Below are 19,827 nucleotides of genomic sequence, written 5' to 3'. Positions count from 1 at the left end.
CATAATTATAACTATGAATCAAACAAATATCTAAACTGATTAAACTTAATTAACCTTAATAAATTTTAGGTACGAACCAAATAGACCAGCAACTGCATGAGAGGCACCTCCCCAATCCGGCTGCTTCCGCTCGCTGATGGCCTTCCCCGCCCCGCAAGAGAACAAAGAAGAACCCGCGCGAGTGCAAACAAACCAAAGAGAAGATTCCCACTTAGGTTTGGTGAGACCTCCCATAAAACCCCCCACGAAATCCATCAATCTCACGCACCAGCGCCGCACGTTATAAGCCCCAGCCAACCCCGGCCTCGGCTCGTTCGTTCGCTGGCGGCGTCAGCATCATCTCCCCATCACCGCAAAGTTCCAGAGCACGTCGTCCATGCCAGGCATCATGGCGCGGCGCCACCACCAGGGGTTGGGGTTTTAACTGAGACGAACCGAGCGTTTCTAACGAGGAGGGGAAGTACGCGGCGCAGCACGGCGGGGCGATGGGGTGCAAGGGGTCCAAGCTGGACGAGCAGGAGGCCGTGGCGCTGTGCCGGGGCCGCGCCGACCTTCTCGCGGCGGCCGTGCGGCACCGCTACGCGCTCGCGGATGCGCACGCCGCGCTCGCCGACTCGCTCGCGTCCGTGGCCGCGGCGCTCCACCTCCTCATGACCGCCCAGCCGCGGCTCGGGCTCCCCACCGCGCGCAAGGACGTCGACGCGCCGCCGCCCTCATCGCCGCCGCACTCCTCGTCGCACATCAACTTCGCGCCCTCCTCCGGGTCCGAGTCCGGCTCCGTGTCCTCCTCGCCTCACCGCTCCGTCGGCCAACAGCAACTCCACCAGCCGCACCCGCACCCGGACCGTCTCCCGTTCCCGCATTACGGGTACGGCGGCTACGGGTACGCGCCCGAGCCCCCTTTCGGTGGGTACCCGCCGGGATCGCTGCGGCTCTACTACGCGCGGAGCCGCCTGCCCCCGGCCTCCGTCGCCGTCGAGCAGCGTGCGGCGGCACCGGAGCGCGTGTACTACGGTTCCTTCGAACCGGCGGCGGGTGGGTACTCCCAGTATTACTCGTACGGCGGCGAGCTGGCGGCAGCTGGTAGGGCGGCTGCGCCGCCGCCGCCGTCGCCGCCGAGGGCGAGTTCGTGGGACTTCTTCAATGTGTTTGATGACTATGACGTGTACGACAACTACTGTTACGATGCCGGCGGCGCTGGGGCTGCAGCATCGTACACGCCGAGCCGGAGCTCGCGGGAGGTGCGGGATGAGGAGGGCATCCCAGAGCTGGAGGAGGATGACGTCGTTGTCAAGCAGGTGGCCAGCGAGTTCTCCACTCCCGGGAGTGGCGCCCGCAGCCGACGCAGCTCGCTCAGCGGCGTTAGCAGTAGCATTGCCGAAGTCGACGAAGAGGAGAATTGTGTCGTCGATAAGGAAGTGATTGGCAGGGGCAACGTGGCGCGCCAACAGGCTTCGGCGCAGCGTAATGTCACTGTGTCTGCGCCGACTGCCTGGAGGAACGTTGGGAGTACAGACGTTGCCGCCGAGATCAAAGCGCAGTTTGTTAGAGCAGCAGACGCCGTCAAGGTGCTTGTGCCGATTCTTGAGGTTGGGAGGCGGAGGTACCATCCCCGGAGCTCAGTGTACCATGGTGAGCTTCCATGAACTTGCTCCTCTTCCGATTAGCTTATGCCCGACGTTCTGATTGACTTGTTGATATTTGGAAATAGTTTCATCTCGGATGGTGTCAGCGATTACCGTGCCGCATTCAGACCTTGGAGGCGTCGAGCTTTTGGATGTTGGAGGGGAGAAGGTGGTGGGAGAAAGGAGCTTGTCTTTCACGCTGCAGAAGCTCTATATTTGGGAGAAGAAGTTGTATGACGAGGTTAAGGTATGTGTGCATTCTTGTTCACTGATGAAGATTTTTTTTTTTCAACGAACCTACTGATGAAGGTTTCGCCTGTTTATCATTGAATACTATCTGATTTTAGACTCTGAAATAGCAATATGTTGGAATATACTATCACTGAGATGATCCATGAAATTGCTATTCAGACTGCTGTAAGTTGCAAATATGTTGCTCACTAGTGGTCCAATCACTCTCATTTGATCCACTGAGTACAAGTCTTTTTGAGGGCAACTCAGTGCAAGTCTTTAGTCTTAACTAAGCACCTCTTATTTCAAGTTGGGAGAGAGCAGTGTCATTCATTTTATTACACTTGTGTGCGCACTGACAACGTCCTTAAGCTGGAATCAACAAGTACCTATGAAGAAAGATAAAAGGCTGATCCCAGGCTCCCAGCATGTTTGTTGCAAAATGGTACTGATATTAGATGTATTGAATAGAGCACTTTGTAGTTGGTGTGTTTGTCTTCTGATGGTGGATTTATTTAGCAACAATGCCTGTATATAAGGTTTCACTGATGCATGGCAGTATTATATTTTGATTTACCTGTAACTCTATACGATTATCCTTGTAGTAAATCAATAATCCTTTGGGGAATAAAACTCTATCTATCACTAGTTTCAATAGTGTAGGATGTTCTTTCTTATGCAAAAGAGATTATTTTACTTGCAATGCTCACCCTCGGTGTTCTCTATGTCGTATTGATTATTTTCTGGCTCTTTTCCTCTTTTAGGCTGAAGAGAAAATGCGTCTGCTGCTTGCGAAGAATACAAAGCGGCTGAAGTTCTTGGATCAAAAAGGCGCTGAAGCGCACAAGATTGACACAACGCGAAATTTGGTCAGGAAGCTATCTACAAAAATAAGAATAACTGTAAAAGTAATTGCTAAGATTTCCAAAAAGATAAACAGAGTAAGGGATGAGGAATTGTGGCCACAAATTAATGCCTTAGTCCAAGGGTATGCTCTGTCCTTTCACCCTGATGTCTTCAGCCAGATATTTCATTTTAGCTCTCTCTTATTACACTGTTTGCTTCCTTGACGCTGGTTCTCTGCTTGTCTAGTATGTACAATCATGTAGTTGATTTATCAGAAATTGTCTTAGTTCTGTAGGTCATGCCATGTGACGCATGGTCAAGCTAACAGTAATTAATTTTCAATATGCTGCATCATAAATCAAAGGCATGACAATTAGCACAAGTCAGTTGTATGAAAGCAACCCCAGCAGTCCTGCATTTATATCCAGGGTTGTTCAACGAATTTGTTCTACGCCATTACAGAGATACATCTGAGATCTGACAATACATTACGTTGTGGAATAACTGAGGTTCCTGTATGTTTTTATCTTAAGTATAACTGCTGAATGTTTCAAATTTTCTCCATAGTCTTACATTTAATATTTCGGTGAAAACTAGCTTGCATCAAAGACTGATACGATAGCCCTCTTTGTAGGTTTGTGAGAATGTGGCAAGATAAGCTTAACTGCTACCAGATACAGTGTGAAGTTATGTCAGAGGCAAAAAACTTGGATTCAATTGTTTCCGGTGGAAGCAGTCGAGATTTGGCATTGGAGCTTGAGCTAGAGCTGATCAAATGGATTGTCAATTTTTGCTGCTGGGTGAATGAACAGAAGAGCTTCGTCAAAGCGCTGAATGGATGGCTGGCACTTTGTCTTAACTACAAGGCTGAAGAAACAGCTGATGGAGTTCCTCCTTATTCGCCTGGAAGAGTGGGTGCTCCCCTTGTATTCGTCATCTGCAACAGCTGGTCTCAAGCTATGGATCGGATTTCTGAGAAAGAAGTGGTTACCTCTATGCAAGCTCTTGTGTCTTCTGTACGGAAGCTATCGGAGCAACACAACGTTGAACAGACGGAACAGATCATTGCAACGCGGGAAAGAGAAAGATGGAATAAGATACTGGAAAGGAAGACCTTAGAGATTAACAAGGAAGCAGATGCGCTGAACAAGAAGCTGGCCCTGGTACCAGGCCGGCAAAGCCTGCTTCCAAGCGCACGTACATACCAGGAACATCTTCTTGAAGCAAGCAGTTTACATACTAGTTTGGGGCGTGTTGTTCAAGCCCTAGAAAGCTTCGCTTCCAATTCCCTGCGAGCTTTCGAGGAGACCCTGAGACATGCTGAAGAGGAAAGGTCGTCCAGAGACAACGCGAAGGTTTCATAGTCTGGTGCTGCTGCATCTGACAGTGAACAGGATTGTAACAGTACGAGTATGTTGTCACCAGGTAATATACTAGGCAAATGCTGCTCACAGAGAAAAAATTTGGCGGCGCAATCCTGACTTCTGACTTTTGCTAATTGACAGAGGCTTGCCAATGTAGTTCAGGCAAAAGTCTCGTCGTCGTCCGTCAGAGTAGGTTCTATACGTAGCAGCAGGTTCATATAGGAGTACCCGTTTTGGTGGTGGTATGCTTACGCGGTGCACTAGGTTTGTATGTTATTTGCCTTCTTGCCTCATGCCAATATAGCTGAATCCTTGAGTGCGCAATTGAAGAACAATATTTTGTTCTTGGAATGCAGTGTTAACTGCTTTGTGGGAATCAAGAGCTCAGGTTGCTTGTGCGGCTGTATTCAGGTATTGAATTGGTTGCCCAAGAATTGGTCAAGTTATAGCAAGGAGTTAAAAGTTTGTAGGATCGCGAACGACGATTAAAGTTGGGTGAATAGATGTATAAATAAATTTATTATGAAATTGATGATATTCTTCTATTTTTTAATCCAACATACCTTAAAAACATATGCGGAAGTAAAAGAGATAAGTATAAATTGTAAGATTTTCAAAACTAATACTCTTCTTCAATGTATGAGAACTCTAGATTCTATTTAAGATCATATCAAGATTTATAGCGTAAGAAAGTAATCAATTAGAAGAAAATTTTCTAAACACAATAAAACTAGCCACCCAAAAAATAATCTTCAAGTTGGTGGATCTAGAGGGTTAGGATGGTTCAAGATTAATTCATATGAGAACATTAATCCTTTAGCGATAAAAAGAATACCTCTTATACAACCCAAAACGAGCAGCTCTCAAGCAAAATGAAAATCAACAAGAAAACACAAAAAATTTACACCAAAATACGGGAGCTAAAAACAGGAGATTAGAATGAGATGAACTTAAACATATACAAAAACACTCTTTCATTAAGCTCAGAGGAACACCCTCTTTTGATATATTACAAAGTGTTTTTCTCACAAAAGTTCTCACCTAAATATAGACTAAGCACTCATCTCTTTCTCCATATAACATAAATGAAAGGCTCTCAAAACTCTCTAATGCTCTAACTCAATCACCAGCCATATCCCTCTATTTATAGGTTAATGGGCCTTGCTTAACTCTTAAGCAATCATGTCCATAAACTATTATTCTCTAACAATGCACTCACCTACCACCGGAATAGTTTTGTCCAAATTTTTTCTATCTATCGGATGGTCGTGGCGCCTTCATGACTTAGTTTAGCCTCGACACTAGCTCCGCGATAATGCCACGTGCACTTCATTCTTCCACAGTTTTGAGTCTAAAGCGCGAAACAACGTAGCACGCTTCTCAAAGTGTGACTCATTGCCGCTTGTTCTGATCCTAAGCAAGCATCTTGATGTCAACGCGTGTACTCTGTCTTACGATCTTGACCACTAGCAAGTTTCTCCCATTCCAGATCCCTTCAGACCGCCTTGTCACTTGCACCAGTATCCTTTTCACTCAACTTGATCAACGTGTCGTCTTCATCCTTCCTTTCATACTTTGCTTGACCTTCATGTGCATAGCTAGGATCACCCTTAACTCCGCCTGACTTTCTCGATCGTTTGGCACCAGGCACCTCACTTAGCCCTAATCATCCCGCCATAAGCTGCTAAGTTGCATTCATCACTTCTACAATACAAGACAAGCAAATCTCTAAACCATCTCCAATTATTTCCAAATCGAAATCCTCAGCTTAAGACACATCCTAAAAAAATCTTGAACTCCGGATGATCCGGCGTCCACACCTCGTGAGCGCCAGACCATCCGACGTGTTCAACTCCCCAGATCGGCCGTCTGGAATCCTCTCTGAAAGAAATAGTCTGGCGTATACAGTTTTCCATCGTCGGACCATCCGACGTGTTTATTTCCACCAGACAATCATTTTGCTATCTCTCAGCAATAAATGGTCCGTCGTATTCTCCGTCATTCACATTTTCTATCGCTAGATCATTCAGCGCATGTAAGTTCACTAGAGCCAATTTACAATCTCTCTACAAAAAATACTCCAGCGTTCACAGTGCCCATTGTCGGATTATCCGACATGTACTTCAACCTTTTCTTCTGAGTTGAAATACTACTGCGTGTACACCATCTGAATGTCGAAGCATCCGACGCATTCATTTTCCTCAGCGCTAGATTATCTAATGTGTACAATTTTTCTGGACTCAGAAACAAACACACCAACTATATTTTTTCTACAACTTTGTTAGTCACGATCATAATTGCAGTACATATATATGCTCATGCGATATAAAATCATCAAACCAAATCAACACACTTATCAATCACTCATCACATATAAATAAAAATATATTTTAACTTATTTTCTCAAAATCCCTAGAAAATTAATGGCTGAATTTGACCCAAGTAAATTTGATCCAAGTTTACAAATTTTTAAACCATGTTGCCAAAGTTTGGCAAAAAAAAAGCCCCAAGTAACGGCTAAATTTGATCCAAATTATCAAATTTTGTCCTCTTCCAAGTTCGAACCTGAACAGCCCCGCTACTCCAAACGGAGGAAAGCGCGATAGCTATGAAAAGTTGACAACCTGCAGCTGATAATCACAGGTAGGCAGTGTGCTGCACTCTGCAGATTGCTGGCCCCGACGGCACGGCGATGCTAGGCGTGAAGAGTGACCATGGTTTGGAGGCGTGATCCGCCGTCCGCCGTGCCGCGGAACGACTGGTCGCGCTGTGATCGTAGCCCGATGGCGCTCGGTGCGATTGGGTGGTTTCCGCAGCTGAAACTCGGGCCTGCTTCGTCCGGTGCTGCGCTGGACGCGGACTGGATGCAGCACAACACAGGTTTGGAAGACGCAAAGGAGAAATGCCATTTTCTGCGTTGGGATGCTGCAGGCTATATAAGGCAAGCGATTCTGATGAACCGGGAACCTGGGTTACTCGGACACCTGTGTCTAAATTTTTTTGCCGAGTCGGACACTCGCGTATCCGTGTCGGATTCCGACACCCGTATCGTATTCCAAGTGGTATTTGACGTGTCCTAAATCTTTTTGCCGAGTCGAACGCCTCAACACGAGTCGGACTCCAACAACCGCACCCATATCCATGTAACACAGCCGGGAACATGAAAAAACTCGCTGTTAAGTCAATTCCAAAAGGAGGCTCCACGCTCGACATACCGGCTGGAATCTGCTCGTGGAGTAGATTCTCAAAAGCAAAATAAAACCTTATTGAAGAAAGGTTTTTCAATGATTGATCGGCACACTGGAGTATCCAGAAGGGTATCATATGATAACAGTCAGAATTTTGTTGTGATCCGTGCAGTATTTTCTCAGTTTGTCGCCAAACTGTTGTATCCAGTACACATGTCATCTTTGCTTTGCCCAAAGAAAAAGGATGCGTATAGTTATGTGTAGTTTCAAAAAAAGAACTCAGAGGAAAAGATCGAACCCTAGCAATCACTTAAATAGAAATTGCAAAAAAAAAAAAGCTTTACGATATTTTTACCCTACAAACAGAAGGTATGGAAGAACAACAAAGAAAAAGGGAGCCACCTTCTTTGCCGTTTACTCCTTTAGTCTCTAGTTTCAGAATCCGGACAAATTGATACTATACGATCGTTGCAGGTTGGTTTGAATGTGTAGTTCTGCATCATACAAGATGTAAAATTCTTCAGGGAGCATAGAATCTACATCAACAATTCAGTTTTGGATTTGATAGTTTGATACGCTTACCAGTCTTTTCTCTAGGATAATATGCTTTCTGGCAGTCTTCAAGGAAAAACAGGAGACAAGCATCTGTCATTGAAAATCACTAACAAATAACAATGGCATTTGAACGAAAACAATCATCTGAGGTAATATACGTGACTCCTTGGCGGTTAGTCAGAGATCATATCCTCCATTTCCGGAATGTCTAAACCATTTCATGACTATAACCCGATTCTATCTTATCCGAGGATAACATTGGCAATGGTATGTGTTTCATACACTCCAATTTCCTCCCCTCTACATCAATAAAATGGTTCCATAGTATGTTCATCTCTTCTCTTGCTCTTTTTACAGGTGCAATCCAGTGGGTACTCATAGAATCCACGTCTTCCAGATTCAATCTCATGTGGCTCCCCCATTGAATCCTTTTTGAAATGTCTGAACATTCGATGAAAATGTGTCCCAACTCATGCTTGTTCGGTTCAGAAAGAGAGAGGAAAGCTTTCTAGCATGCCTGTGCCCAAAATATCTCCTGACATAGACACAATAATATTGTTTCAGCATGCCAACAGTTTTTGAAAGAATAAAAACCGTAACAGATTCATATATACTTTGGTGTCTTCATATGCTTCTTACATATCACCTACGATGAGCTAACTGAAATGTGAGGAAAAGTAGCCTATAAGAAGCATTTAAAAAAAATGCTAATGCTATTTCAAAAGAGAATACCTCCGACCCGCCAACATTCTGGCCATGTTGCCATTGTTGTTCGTCGTAAACTATATATATATTTTTTTATTTCGTTCCATTCTTGTTTCCCCTTCTTTTTTTTATTTTCTTTATTTTTTTATTTCCAATAATTTTCCTTCAAAGAAATTTATGAAGAGAAAGGAAAGAGAATCCCGTCCAGAAGGAAATGACTTTATGAATCTTATCGTGACGGAAACCGTGAAAGAAAACTATTAGAGCGGTGAAGAGAACGATAATCCTTTTGTGAAAGGATTCTCGTCTACAAATAGAATCTCTTTGAAATGCTCTAAAAATGGTCCCAACTCCTCTTTGCTTGCTAGTGTCTCCTTTGAATATAAGAGGCGCCAAAGTCTCGTCTCCACTTGCGAACGAGCCTGCTACCGAACAGTCAGCAGCGCTCAAGTAGCACTTGGCTCTTGCAGCTGTTTAGGTTCCAGATTCGAGCTCAGTCGGACACAAATTTCGGTGGCTTGTGTTTTCGAGCTGAATTGCTTGCTCAATGGCAGTGCTCCAAGGAGGACCCATGCCTGTGACAAATATAAATGGTTCTAAGGTGGAGTCAGCTAATTTATGACTTCCTATGAAGACAGGAGCCGTGACAAATAATTAAGCCCATTTTTATTAAAAAAAAAGTCTCCTCTCCACCGTACACATCTCCTGATGCAACATATATGTGCACACCCCTTCCAAAACCCAAGGCCATGAGCATGGACCCAACTTCCTCTGGAGTAAGGGGACACTTGCCGTGGCGCCGTTCCCTGTCAGGATTGGCTTGCTGCACTGCACGTAGCTTTGAAACATGACAACATAGCACTTCAAAACTAACCTCACAACATTGCACTTCAAAAATCAAAGAAACATCACAGCGAAATGCAGCTTTTACATGCAAATTCTTCCATCTCTTGCGTATTGCACCTAATTCTTTCTTCTCAATTTCCCCACCTCCAAAATAGCATCCGGAGAAGGCAAGCATGTCAGGCTCAAATCTACAGTACAGATGAGGTTAGAGCTAATTAGATGGCAGTAGGGCAGCTAACAGATGGCTCAAAACATCACCTTAAAGTAAAACGCTACTTTTATCTCTCATTCTCTGAACAAGCATTTCACCCATTTTACGTATTGGATCAGTGAATCGCAGTGCGTGGTAATTAACTCTGCATCTCAGCTTTTGCAGATCAGTTTCTAACCTATTGGAAACCCGGTAGTCAAATTTGGTTAACTGAACGACCTGCACATGCAGAACTCATTCAGAATTCTGACGTGCCAAAAACAACTGTGAAACTGAATCACATAAAGTGCGGAAATCTAAAACCGTAATGCTTACATTCTTCTTCAAAAGAGCAGGCGACACTCGGTTTTCATAGCATTTTGGTGTACATTTCCTAGGGACACGTATCTTGTATGGAAGTGAAGTTTTGCTAATCATGTCAGGTAGTTGCTGTATGATCTTTACATCGTTTGAGAGTGAGGATATGAATGAATCAACATCAAAGATATCAGTGAAACCACTGCAAAAACAAACAACAAGTTAGCAAATGAATCAACATCAATGTACAACTGAACAGTCGAGGTTAAGTATGGCGACCTCGAATCCTCCCAGAAAGATTTCTGATCCAGCTTTGGTATCACAAGAGTAGCTTTTAGGATGCGTGCTGCAATAACAGCATCTATGATCTGAAAATAGAAGTCAGAATAAGCTGCAAGGTTTTCTAGAGCAATCCCCCTCTTCCAAACATGCGCTAAGGATGAACTAATAGCTAAACGAGTAAGAGTGCAACTCTTACTCCTTGCAAACTCTAACTTGAAAAATGTACATTGTGGAGTCATCAAATTGTTCAAATATAAGAAACAATACCAAGTACTATGCCCAAGATGTATAGCAAAATTTAGCAGCCTGGTATAGTCGAACTAATGGCAAGATGTGAACAAAATGCACATATGAAGTCATGTTTTCATCGACTAATAAAGAGTTTTTGACTTACTGACAAGCGCTCATATCAAGTAGAAATGGGAAGTAAAGTAGCTGGTACACGCTGAACACACGTCCATATAAAATAAACAATACAGGTTTAAAATAATGGATGGAACTGCCAAAGTGCCTGTTGCCACATGCTAATGGTTGCTCTGAGATTGCAGCCTCGTCACCAAGAACATTAAAGTGATACTAGACGAATCTCTGTTAACTTGCTTCATATCCTTTATGCTTCAACTAAAATGTCCATTATTCAATAAACCAAAAACCCAAGATTTTTCATGATTCATGCTATCACCTTACCCCTGTTCGCTGCTGGTTCAGCCCAGGGGCGAAGCCAGCGTAGGAGAGAGGGGTTTATCGGAGCTACAGTAATTTACTGTTTATCAGAGTTAATTTTACTAATACTTTTGGATGGAAAGGAGTGCATGTGCACCCACAGTCCATAACTAGTTCAGCCCACCACTTGTCTCAATCATTAAGTTCAAGGGCATTTATTGGCTGAGATTCTGGAGATAGATGCAGCAGGAAAGCGAGAGGGAAAACATAAACATGGTGTGCCAAGTTTTGGAGGTAGTAGTAATGGAGTTCTTTGTCAAGAATGGGTGGCGGTTTAGTACTATAATATGTGATCAATGATTTACATTTATATGGTCTTTTACGTTTTTATTTCCTTTCAACATTCAGTTATGAGCTGAGATGGTGTAATAATGAACTAGGGTTGTATGCATCTCACGATGCAAAATGCCGGAACTCTTTTTCATTGTCTAAAAAACAATCAGTGATAACTCTGGCTCCTATCACATCATTAAAATGCAATTTTTTTACCATGCCATATTATCTCAATCACCACCGGTTGCAAGCTTCAACATAGAACCAAACACAAGTACACAATAGAAATTCAGACTCAAATTTTAGCAATGTTAGAGCAACTCTAACCGAGTTGCTATTTTTGCCTCCATATTTCACTGAGTAGAGAGATCTCTATTCATATTTCCCTCTCTATTGTTTATCGTGCTCCAGCTGACACCCTAAATTTATCTCTCTATATGTCAATCAGCTCTATTTTATTATTATCTTGTAACTAACTACTAATCGTATATTTTAAATAGCATTACTTCGAACGGCTATATTTTTAATAGCTAGTTCTACAATGGCTATTTTTTGAACGGCTAGTTTTCCAACTGCAATATTCCAACGGCTAGTTTTCCACCTCTAAGTGAATTTTTTTAGATACGTTAGAAGTTATTTAAGGTCTAATAATTATTAGAAGTTATAAAAGTACATTATTTAGATAATTTTAGTTTAAATTTTACATAGATTTTTTGAATGAATTCAATTAAAATGGGTAACACATGAATTATAGAACACTTAAAAAAGGATTTAGAATTTTTAGTGTAACATAAGACTATTTTTTAGCAGGTCCACATGTCAGTCTACTTGTTAATTATCGAACCGGACATGGCGAGCGCACAGCGCATCGCTGGAAGTGGCGAGGCAAGCGGAGCAAATAGCGAGCGATCTAATTTGACAAGCGCAATAGCGAATCCGTTGGAGCACTTTTTTCCCGTTCCGCTCGCTAAATTTGGCGTAGCGAGCCGAATAGGGAGGCCGCTGGAGCTGCTCTTATTCACCTGAAAACTCAGTGCTCGCGTTGCTACACCCGTAGAAGTCGGTTCCTGCTTCCGACCCCTAAAGTTCTCCTCCCAGTTTGTTCCCACCACACTAGATCACCAGTGAGATTAGACTGATTAGTTACCAGAAAACAGAACACCGAATTTCCACTTCATAAATCTTATGCCACACAATAAAGTACTAGAAGCATCCGCATCGGCACCAAGCACATTCCTGCGCAACTCCCCCAGATTGTTCGACTGCTCGAAAAGAAAGAACAAGCAAAATGAATGCACATAATTGTCAGATAAGTTAATCGATGAGGCAAAAGAAAAATCGCGTCTTTAGATTGGGCGTACCGAGAACTTGGGGTTAGGTCGCCGGCGAGGGCCGTCGCCTAGCGGCGGCGATAGGACGCGGTGGAACGCGAGCGTGAGAAGCAGCAGCGCCGCCGCCGCTCCAGGTGCCACCTCCGGCGTCACGCACCGGCTGTGCTAGCGCCGCCGCTGCCTCGAGCCCATTTGCTCTGTCGGCTGTCACCTATCTACACTCTCTACGCGCACGCATGACGCATCTGCTGTGCACGCAGGCAACGCGCCAATGCTCTGTAAATTCAGAGCTGCGGCTTTGCGACAATGCGTTCTGATGCACTCATCACAAGTCGGAACCGTGCACGGTAGGAGGCGGAGGCGTTGGTGGAACCCAAGAAGGACTGCGGCGTTGGGATTCGGAGAATAACACGAGAAACCTGTACCAGTGTATCCTCGCAACACGGAGAGTGGAGCCAAACAAGTTGAAGGAGAGGCGGCTCACAGAAAAGTGTGGTAGCTATTTTGGGCTGGGCAGTAAGGAATCGGCCTGAAATGAATAAGGTGAGGCCTAGCCAGTATGAACTTCTGTACAGCCAGGCTTACTAGGTTCCTTGGCAGCAATTTTCTGACTCGAACTACACAGGCTTTTTCCTCGGCTCGGCCCCAGAAATGCTCGAGGAGAAATCAACTCAAGGACCGAATTGATCGATCGTTCACCTTATAAGTAACATTAGTTACCGTTCGTCTTTTCCCTCGGAAAAAAAGTTACCGTTCGTCTTTCGCAGTGAATGGGGTTTCCTGATCAGATGTGATCACCATCACCACTCCACCTTCATCCATCACCGTATACCTTGTACCTAATATGAAGCACCACACTTTTGAAATTTCTAAATTTTGATGTTACAGATAAAGAACAGCAGTTCAGACGACACCTCTTACTGAGTGGACCGTCTAGTTCTCCCAGCAAGAAGCATTAGCAGTTGAGTCTGAGTAGTAGTGTTGTGAATTCAGAACGGAAAAGGTCAAATTTACTTACAGCAATAATAAATTTATATACACACCTTACAAAAAGGATATTGAGGGAGTAGTGTAAAACAACTTAAGCACACTTTAGTGGCTAATTTCAGCACTAAGAACGTACAATTCATTGCCCGCGGATGACAGCAGGAATCTACAAGACAGAAATGGTGTTCTACGTACACAATCTACCAGTTTACCACATAAAAGGTTCAGCAAGTGTATGACAACCAAATTTCATGCTAGTAGCAAAATTTACCAGCAATCAAGCAAGTCACCGGCAGCTTATGTACCAATTGCCAAACTGTACAATCTCCAAGGCTTCACCGTAGAAGTACAAAAAGAGGATCATGATCTCCTAATTTCCCAACGGCGACCCCGTATGACATAGCCATCAGATGCCTGATCACTACCTTCCCAACTGTCCACGGTACCAGCTAAGCTTGAATCTCTGCGATGCCTTTTCCCTTTGCTGATCCCACTGTCACTAGTGCTCCCACTTATGAGAGGATCATCAATACCACGAATTGTCCTCTCTGGTGTGGATGCGCTCACCCAATTGTCGTCCCGGCTCTGCCTGAACTTGATGTTCTTCTTCATTTTATCAAACCGCTTCTCCACTGGGCGTACTGCTTGGTTAACAGTGAACTTAAAATCTTTTATCACCTGGTAAAAAAATAAATAGAGCACATCACAAACATATTGACTAAGACACATCCTAAATAACTTCTTATTAGCCGCATGAAGTGTAAAAGAGAATATAATAGATTATACTACTTCAAGGTACGATTTGCAAGTAAGAACTCACATATTCTCCGCTACCAATTACAAAGTCTCGAACACTCTCTTTAATATTAGTTGCATTTATCACATCAGGTTCCAACTGTGGAAACCTCATTTTGGTAGGCCGAGAGATATCCTTTATCTCATCAGGATCCACAGGAGCAGAGGCGGCGTAGTCCCCCAGTACCGAAATGTTCCCAGGTGAATGATGTTTACCTAATAGCTCATAAGGTTTTGCAGGGAACACATACAGGTGAACAATTGATGCTACGCCCATCTGTGCTGGAGGAAGACATGAAATATCATAATAAGATTTGTTTTTTTGAAAACCTATCTAACTTGAAAAAGTGAGGTACCTCTATACATATGATAAAATCCTGTATACTTGATTTTAACTCCAAGCTCTGTGCTAACGGACTTCTAACCAAGCCCAAAGAATACATGATAGCAATTATCACACCCTGCCACCAAGTCAAAAATACTATTGACTTGAAGGAAAGGAATTTAGCCAAAGGTTTTATATGTTCCAATTCATCCTTAGTAGCTGTGTACCATTCCACTAAACAGTATAGGGCCCAATACTGACTGAAGTTCAGGACTACAGCAAAGTAAGGATATCTGCAGCAGAGAAGTGGACAAAGTCAGACAGTGCAGCTCATTCAAAGGGTAAACATGCAGAAAATAATTTGTTGATGAGTAGTGATTTCAACATTATTTATTACAGCAAAGGAGTGGAATGCAAGATGTGTATACATTTTCAAAGGAAAAAAGCAAAGGATATCACAGCTCATACAGGTCAACTGTTAATCATCAAGATGCCAAAGAGACTATTACGCATTTCTATGTACCTATCACAGTCTTTCTGCACCATACTTCAAAATCAAATGTTTCCACAGTACATGAAATTCAACCTATAAGATATGGATGATTCTTTTCCTTCTGGAATCAAGAAGTAGTGAAAATACGCAATTATCGTCCTGTTGAAGAAAAGAAAAATTATCTTACCCACATCCCCAATTGAATTCTCCATCACAATATACACCAAAAGGTTGAAGGATAAGAGATAAGCTAGCCGTGAGTGTCTTTATAATCACCTGCACATGTACAAAATACTTTAACAAACCTGCTTGCAAATGTCAGCTGTTCTGATTCAACTAGCTGGCCATGTGGTCATACATATTGAAATATACCAAATTTGATAATCTGGTAAAACCGCACACCGAGTCTCCATGGTTTCAATATGTAATTCACAGGAAAATGATGATGAATGATTCCCTTTTCGGAGGTATGATGCAAAAGAGGTTCTCCAGAATCTTCGCCGCCCTCCCTCTTCAAAAATGCAATCGTCCTATCTTCACCACCTATATTTCGAATTGCAGTAAATAATGAAACACAGCAAATAAGCAACAGTAATTGAAAAAAGAAACAGACAGGCTATTCCAACTAGAACACGTAAATGCCTCAAATAAAATAGCAGTGGAATAGAAGGGAAAAAAATGCTAAATGGAAATATAATTACCAAACTATTTAGTGATCAGTCTCATAAAATATTTTTAACAAGTCAATGCTACTTTTGTATCATCGAGAAGTAAACAATAGGAGAATAAGAATGGTGCTGCCATCCTCTATGAGTTCTAGATGGCATCCCTTCTGGCCAAACTTAAAGAAAGCAATTATGAACCGATGTTTAGTATTTGGATGAAGAAAGGTAGTGATTTGATCTTGTTGCATTGCATGAACTAATAAAGGTTTGAGATTTCATAAAGGGATTTCTTGGAAGGTCCACGAAGACCCCTTCTACTGGATCAAACCATCGGTAACAACTTAAGAATACAGCTTTTACCTTGAATATATTAGGGCACAAGCATGATGAAGCCATTTCATACCATATATAGCTTACATCCAATTATGCAACTACATGTTACAATGCAAGTAACAGAATCTGAGGGTGGCAAGAGAAGTTAAAATGCCCCAGAAAAAACTCACCTAAACAAGCAGTAATATATCTTCCAAAGCAATACATAGCAAATGCTTCATAGCCATCACGCAGAATGCCACAGTAGACACTAGTGTCCGGATTTACTAACGAAACGTACTGTTGCAGAGGGGTACCAAAGATCATTAAATAAGCAACTAGAAGAACTAGAGCCCCGAAAGTTATAAGTTGTTTTAGAGATATTACTGATTCAACTGCATAGCAAGGGACCATTAAGATAACACCAAGAACAAATTTCTGTTCCTGTAACGAAGCATACATAATAAGATGGATATTTGATTATTCACAAACAGGATAATAAGTACTGAACATGGTGTGGTGGCAAAACAAACCTCTGGATTGTTGTATGCCGAGAGGTGCTCAAATATCAAGTACATCGAGAGGGAAACGGAAAGCAGCATGAAGAATCCTGATATCAGTATGGCCCATGTGGGCGCGGTGTATTTGTCCATCAAGGGCAAAACGAGACCAAGATTGACCCTCATGGAAGCTGATAACACTTTGTTGACCTTCTAAACTCTTAGACCTCAACATCATATAACAACAGGTTCACTATAGGACTCAGCATGCCAAGAACGTGAAATAAATTATCATTCCAAATAGAGCTTAAAGTTCACTATCTGCAAAACGAATGTATAAAGATCAATCCATTCATAAACAATGATGGAACAAACGAATAGCCGCACGTTGAGTAGTGATTTGCAAGAATAACCAAATAGACAGCCCTTGCATACGAATGAAGGATCTTTTTTTTTCCTTTTGATAATCAGATGAATGACAAATTAAATCTGCAAAGTCACCTTGGCTAAAGTAAGTATTCCTGGTCATAAAAGATTCGAGCACGAATAAACGTGTCAACAACCAACAGAACGTTCCAAACTCAAAGGAATTCAGCGCTTTAGCAGTATCATTTCCATTCTTAGAAGAAAAAGAAATATAGAAGTATCATTTCTGCAAGGCAATGTTTTTTTCTCAGGGCTACAACAAACAATAGGCCCATACTACATAGAGTTCGACCAAACAAAACAGGCCAGATTATTTTACGATGCAAGAATCCACGAACAACTGAAGACAGTTCACCATAGGCCGCCGACGATCCATAGCACTGAAGCGGCCAAACGCCAAATCCTCCAGCCGCGGGGCGGGGGAAAGTAAAGGGGCGACTAAATTCCACTCGAATTACACGACGTGGCACCTCCTAAACTAGCAGGCGGGCCGAGAGCAAGGATTAACCGCTAATCGATTCGAAGCATCGAACAAATTTTCAGCAGAAGAGAAGGCTGAATCAAGCACCTGAGCGGCTGCGCGGCGGCGGGGGGCCGGAGGGGTCCTGCTTGATTCCGCGATAGAGAAGGAGCGGAGCCGTGCCGTCGTCTCGTGGTGGGCCGGCGGATGCGGGGAGTTTTGGGGCTGATGTGGCGTCGATAACTTCCGGGACGACACGGTTCCAGCTGAAAAGTTCGGAACAGGCACGGCAGTGTACAAGTCAGCGGCTCGGCGCTAGACACGTCAGCTGGGTGCCTCGTCTGGCCAGCTGGGCTCGGAGCCGAGAGCAAAAGTTGGGCGCCTCGGAGGTGTCAGAGGCATCTGCAAAAGCTACGGTAGCCTTAGGCCCTGGTTTACACTTAAAATTATAATAAATCAATTTATTTGTGTAAAAGGGAAACTAACAGGTAGATTATTTTATCAGATTATCATAAGCTGTAGTCTAGATTATACGGAGGAGATCCTCGCCCTCGCCCTCGCCTACCGGGATGTTTTGGTCAAAGACAGTACTCCGGCGACGCAAGGTGGCTCGTCTTTGCCCGGCACGGCAGGTTCCTCCGACGCGGGCGGAATCCCTGCGGGGGCTGCGCCTGGTGCTGCAGCCCCGGCGCCCGTGGACTCAGAGGAGGTTTCCCCGGCATTTGCTGCAGCGAGTGAGGCGCGACTTGGCTGTTCATTAAGGTGTGGTCGTTGGTTTTTCGCTTGGAGCACCGGGCGCCTCGGCCGTCGCGGATGGCTCCCCTGCTGCACGGCGAGGGAAACGTCCGTACAAGGCACCGCGTCCATCTTCTGCGACTGGTGGCCACAATGCCGACGCGGCCATGGTAGCAGACGACGGTGAGGCAAACGCTACTGGCATGTGAATACCAGCAATAAGGTAATCTTGTCTTTGTCGGTACAGATGGATTTGAGTGAGTTAATTTCAGCATCTATTGAGTATAACCGGTCAAAAATTCAAAAAAATTCAGACAAAATTTATTTGGCAAAATTTGAAATTTGGAAAAAAAAATCGTGATTTTAGCCGTTTGGTAAACAGTTGGTTTGGATCGGTTACTGAGCGGTTTTTGCGATTTATCGAGCGGTTTTCTCGAATTTTTCGCATTGTCAGTAATCGCTCGGTTTTCTCAATTTTCAGTGAAGTTCAACAAAAAACCTAAAAATTATCTCAATCTTGTAAAATCGATAACTAATTCATTTGAGCTTCAAATCAAGTGAAACATTTTTTTTCCCTTGTAACATGATCTACAAGATAAAAGTATTTATACTCATAAAAAAGTTCAAATTTTCTGTGAGAAATTGTATTTATTAAACCAAGTTAAATGCATAGTTTACTCTTTGCTAATCCAAAAATCATGAAACTAATTTTGTTAGTCTTCTTATATGATCCTATGTCTTTTAAAAATACATGAAATTATGAATTAGTTATTGTAACATGCATGATTGTGTAAATATGTTATGACTAGATTAATTCATAACTGATTCATCACACCTCAAAAATTAGTGAAACCACTTTTATTAGTTTATTTATACTATGATTTACATAGGAAAAATAATAGTAGACATAAAAAAGTTAATTACAGTGTTGTTTCTTAACATATTCATTTTATGCTTGTGAATTTTGTAAAAATCATAGAGAAATTAATAAAACTCTAAATAAAGTGAAATCAATTTTAAATATCTTCTTAAGATACGTTTTACACAAGAAAAATATGTGTTTGTATGTTAAACTTTTTATTAACATGAGTTAATAACTGAGCCGCACACTTCAATTTTTTTCAAACTTCCTCCCTATAGAATACGGTGCAAACGACATTATTTTTGAATTTTTTCACAAAAAATCTTAGAATTGTGTCTAGTTTTTAAAAGATTTTTTTAATTTTATTATTATTTTATTATTTTTGAATTTTTAAATTCAAATTTGATTACCGTTCGGTTTCTAAAATCAAACCGGACTGAGAAGGTCGGTTATCGCGATTTTTACTCAGTTACCGTCGGTTTTTTAACTGTGGTTTGCACTCTGCAGCTGGGCGCACTGGAGGAGAGGGTGGCGCACGTACCGTGTCGAGGAGGACATGTTGGAGGCCTTGAAATCCCTGTAAATGACGTGCTTCTCCGCCGAGTGCTGGAAAGGCCAAGCCCTGGGCCGATCGCGATGCGCAGCCGGAGGCTCCACGACAGTGGTTGCACGGCTCCTCCCCCTTCTGGGCGACAGAAAATATGTCATCTTTGGTTAATTTCATTAGTTTTGCAGTGTGATCATGAACGTCTTTTACCGACAAATTCTGACCTCCGCATTATCCAACTAA

General features: G+C 42.9%; 2 protein-coding genes and 1 pseudogene across 5 annotated transcripts; 1 reads left to right on the top strand and 2 right to left on the bottom strand.

Annotated features, from left to right (window-relative positions):
• The first annotated feature begins 142 nt into the window (after positions 1–142).
• Positions 143–4,426, top strand: LOC133921575 (protein ALTERED PHOSPHATE STARVATION RESPONSE 1-like). The gene is made up of 4 exons (XM_062366516.1): positions 143–1,632; positions 1,712–1,872; positions 2,621–2,844; positions 3,337–4,426. Exons 1-4 carry the CDS (start codon positions 486–488, stop codon positions 4,064–4,066), a joined length of 2,262 nt encoding a protein of 753 aa, XP_062222500.1. The 5' UTR covers positions 143–485; the 3' UTR covers positions 4,067–4,426.
• A 3,688-nt stretch (positions 4,427–8,114) lies between these two features.
• LOC133922923 (O-fucosyltransferase 6-like) lies at positions 8,115–10,882 on the bottom strand (annotated as a pseudogene).
• Positions 10,883–13,446: 2,564 nt separating this feature from the next.
• Positions 13,447–17,721, bottom strand: LOC133921574 (protein LAZ1-like). 4 transcript variants are annotated; one of them, XM_062366514.1, is made up of 8 exons: positions 17,549–17,721; positions 16,588–17,453; positions 16,246–16,498; positions 15,436–15,620; positions 15,265–15,353; positions 14,616–14,877; positions 14,285–14,536; positions 13,447–14,142 (listed from the first exon to the last, which is right to left on the bottom strand). In XM_062366514.1, the coding sequence occupies exons 2-8, from the start codon at positions 16,738–16,740 to the stop codon at positions 13,825–13,827; spliced, it is 1,512 nt and encodes a 503-aa protein (XP_062222498.1). In that variant the 5' UTR covers positions 16,741–17,453; positions 17,549–17,721; the 3' UTR covers positions 13,447–13,824. The 4 variants fall into 4 exon arrangements, with proteins under 4 accessions (XP_062222498.1, XP_062222497.1, XP_062222499.1 ...); XM_062366513.1 differs by having other exon boundaries at positions 16,588–16,875; XM_062366515.1 differs by having other exon boundaries at positions 16,246–16,354; positions 16,442–16,498; positions 16,588–17,708.
• Positions 17,722–19,827: the final 2,106 nt, after the last annotated feature.

Source organism: Phragmites australis, chromosome 6, assembly GCF_958298935.1.
Source record: "Phragmites australis chromosome 6, lpPhrAust1.1, whole genome shotgun sequence".
Classification (NCBI taxonomy): domain Eukaryota; kingdom Viridiplantae; phylum Streptophyta; class Magnoliopsida; order Poales; family Poaceae; genus Phragmites; species Phragmites australis.
The sequence above is the reverse complement of the archived record's forward strand: the minus strand, read 5'-3'. Positions and strand labels throughout refer to the sequence as shown.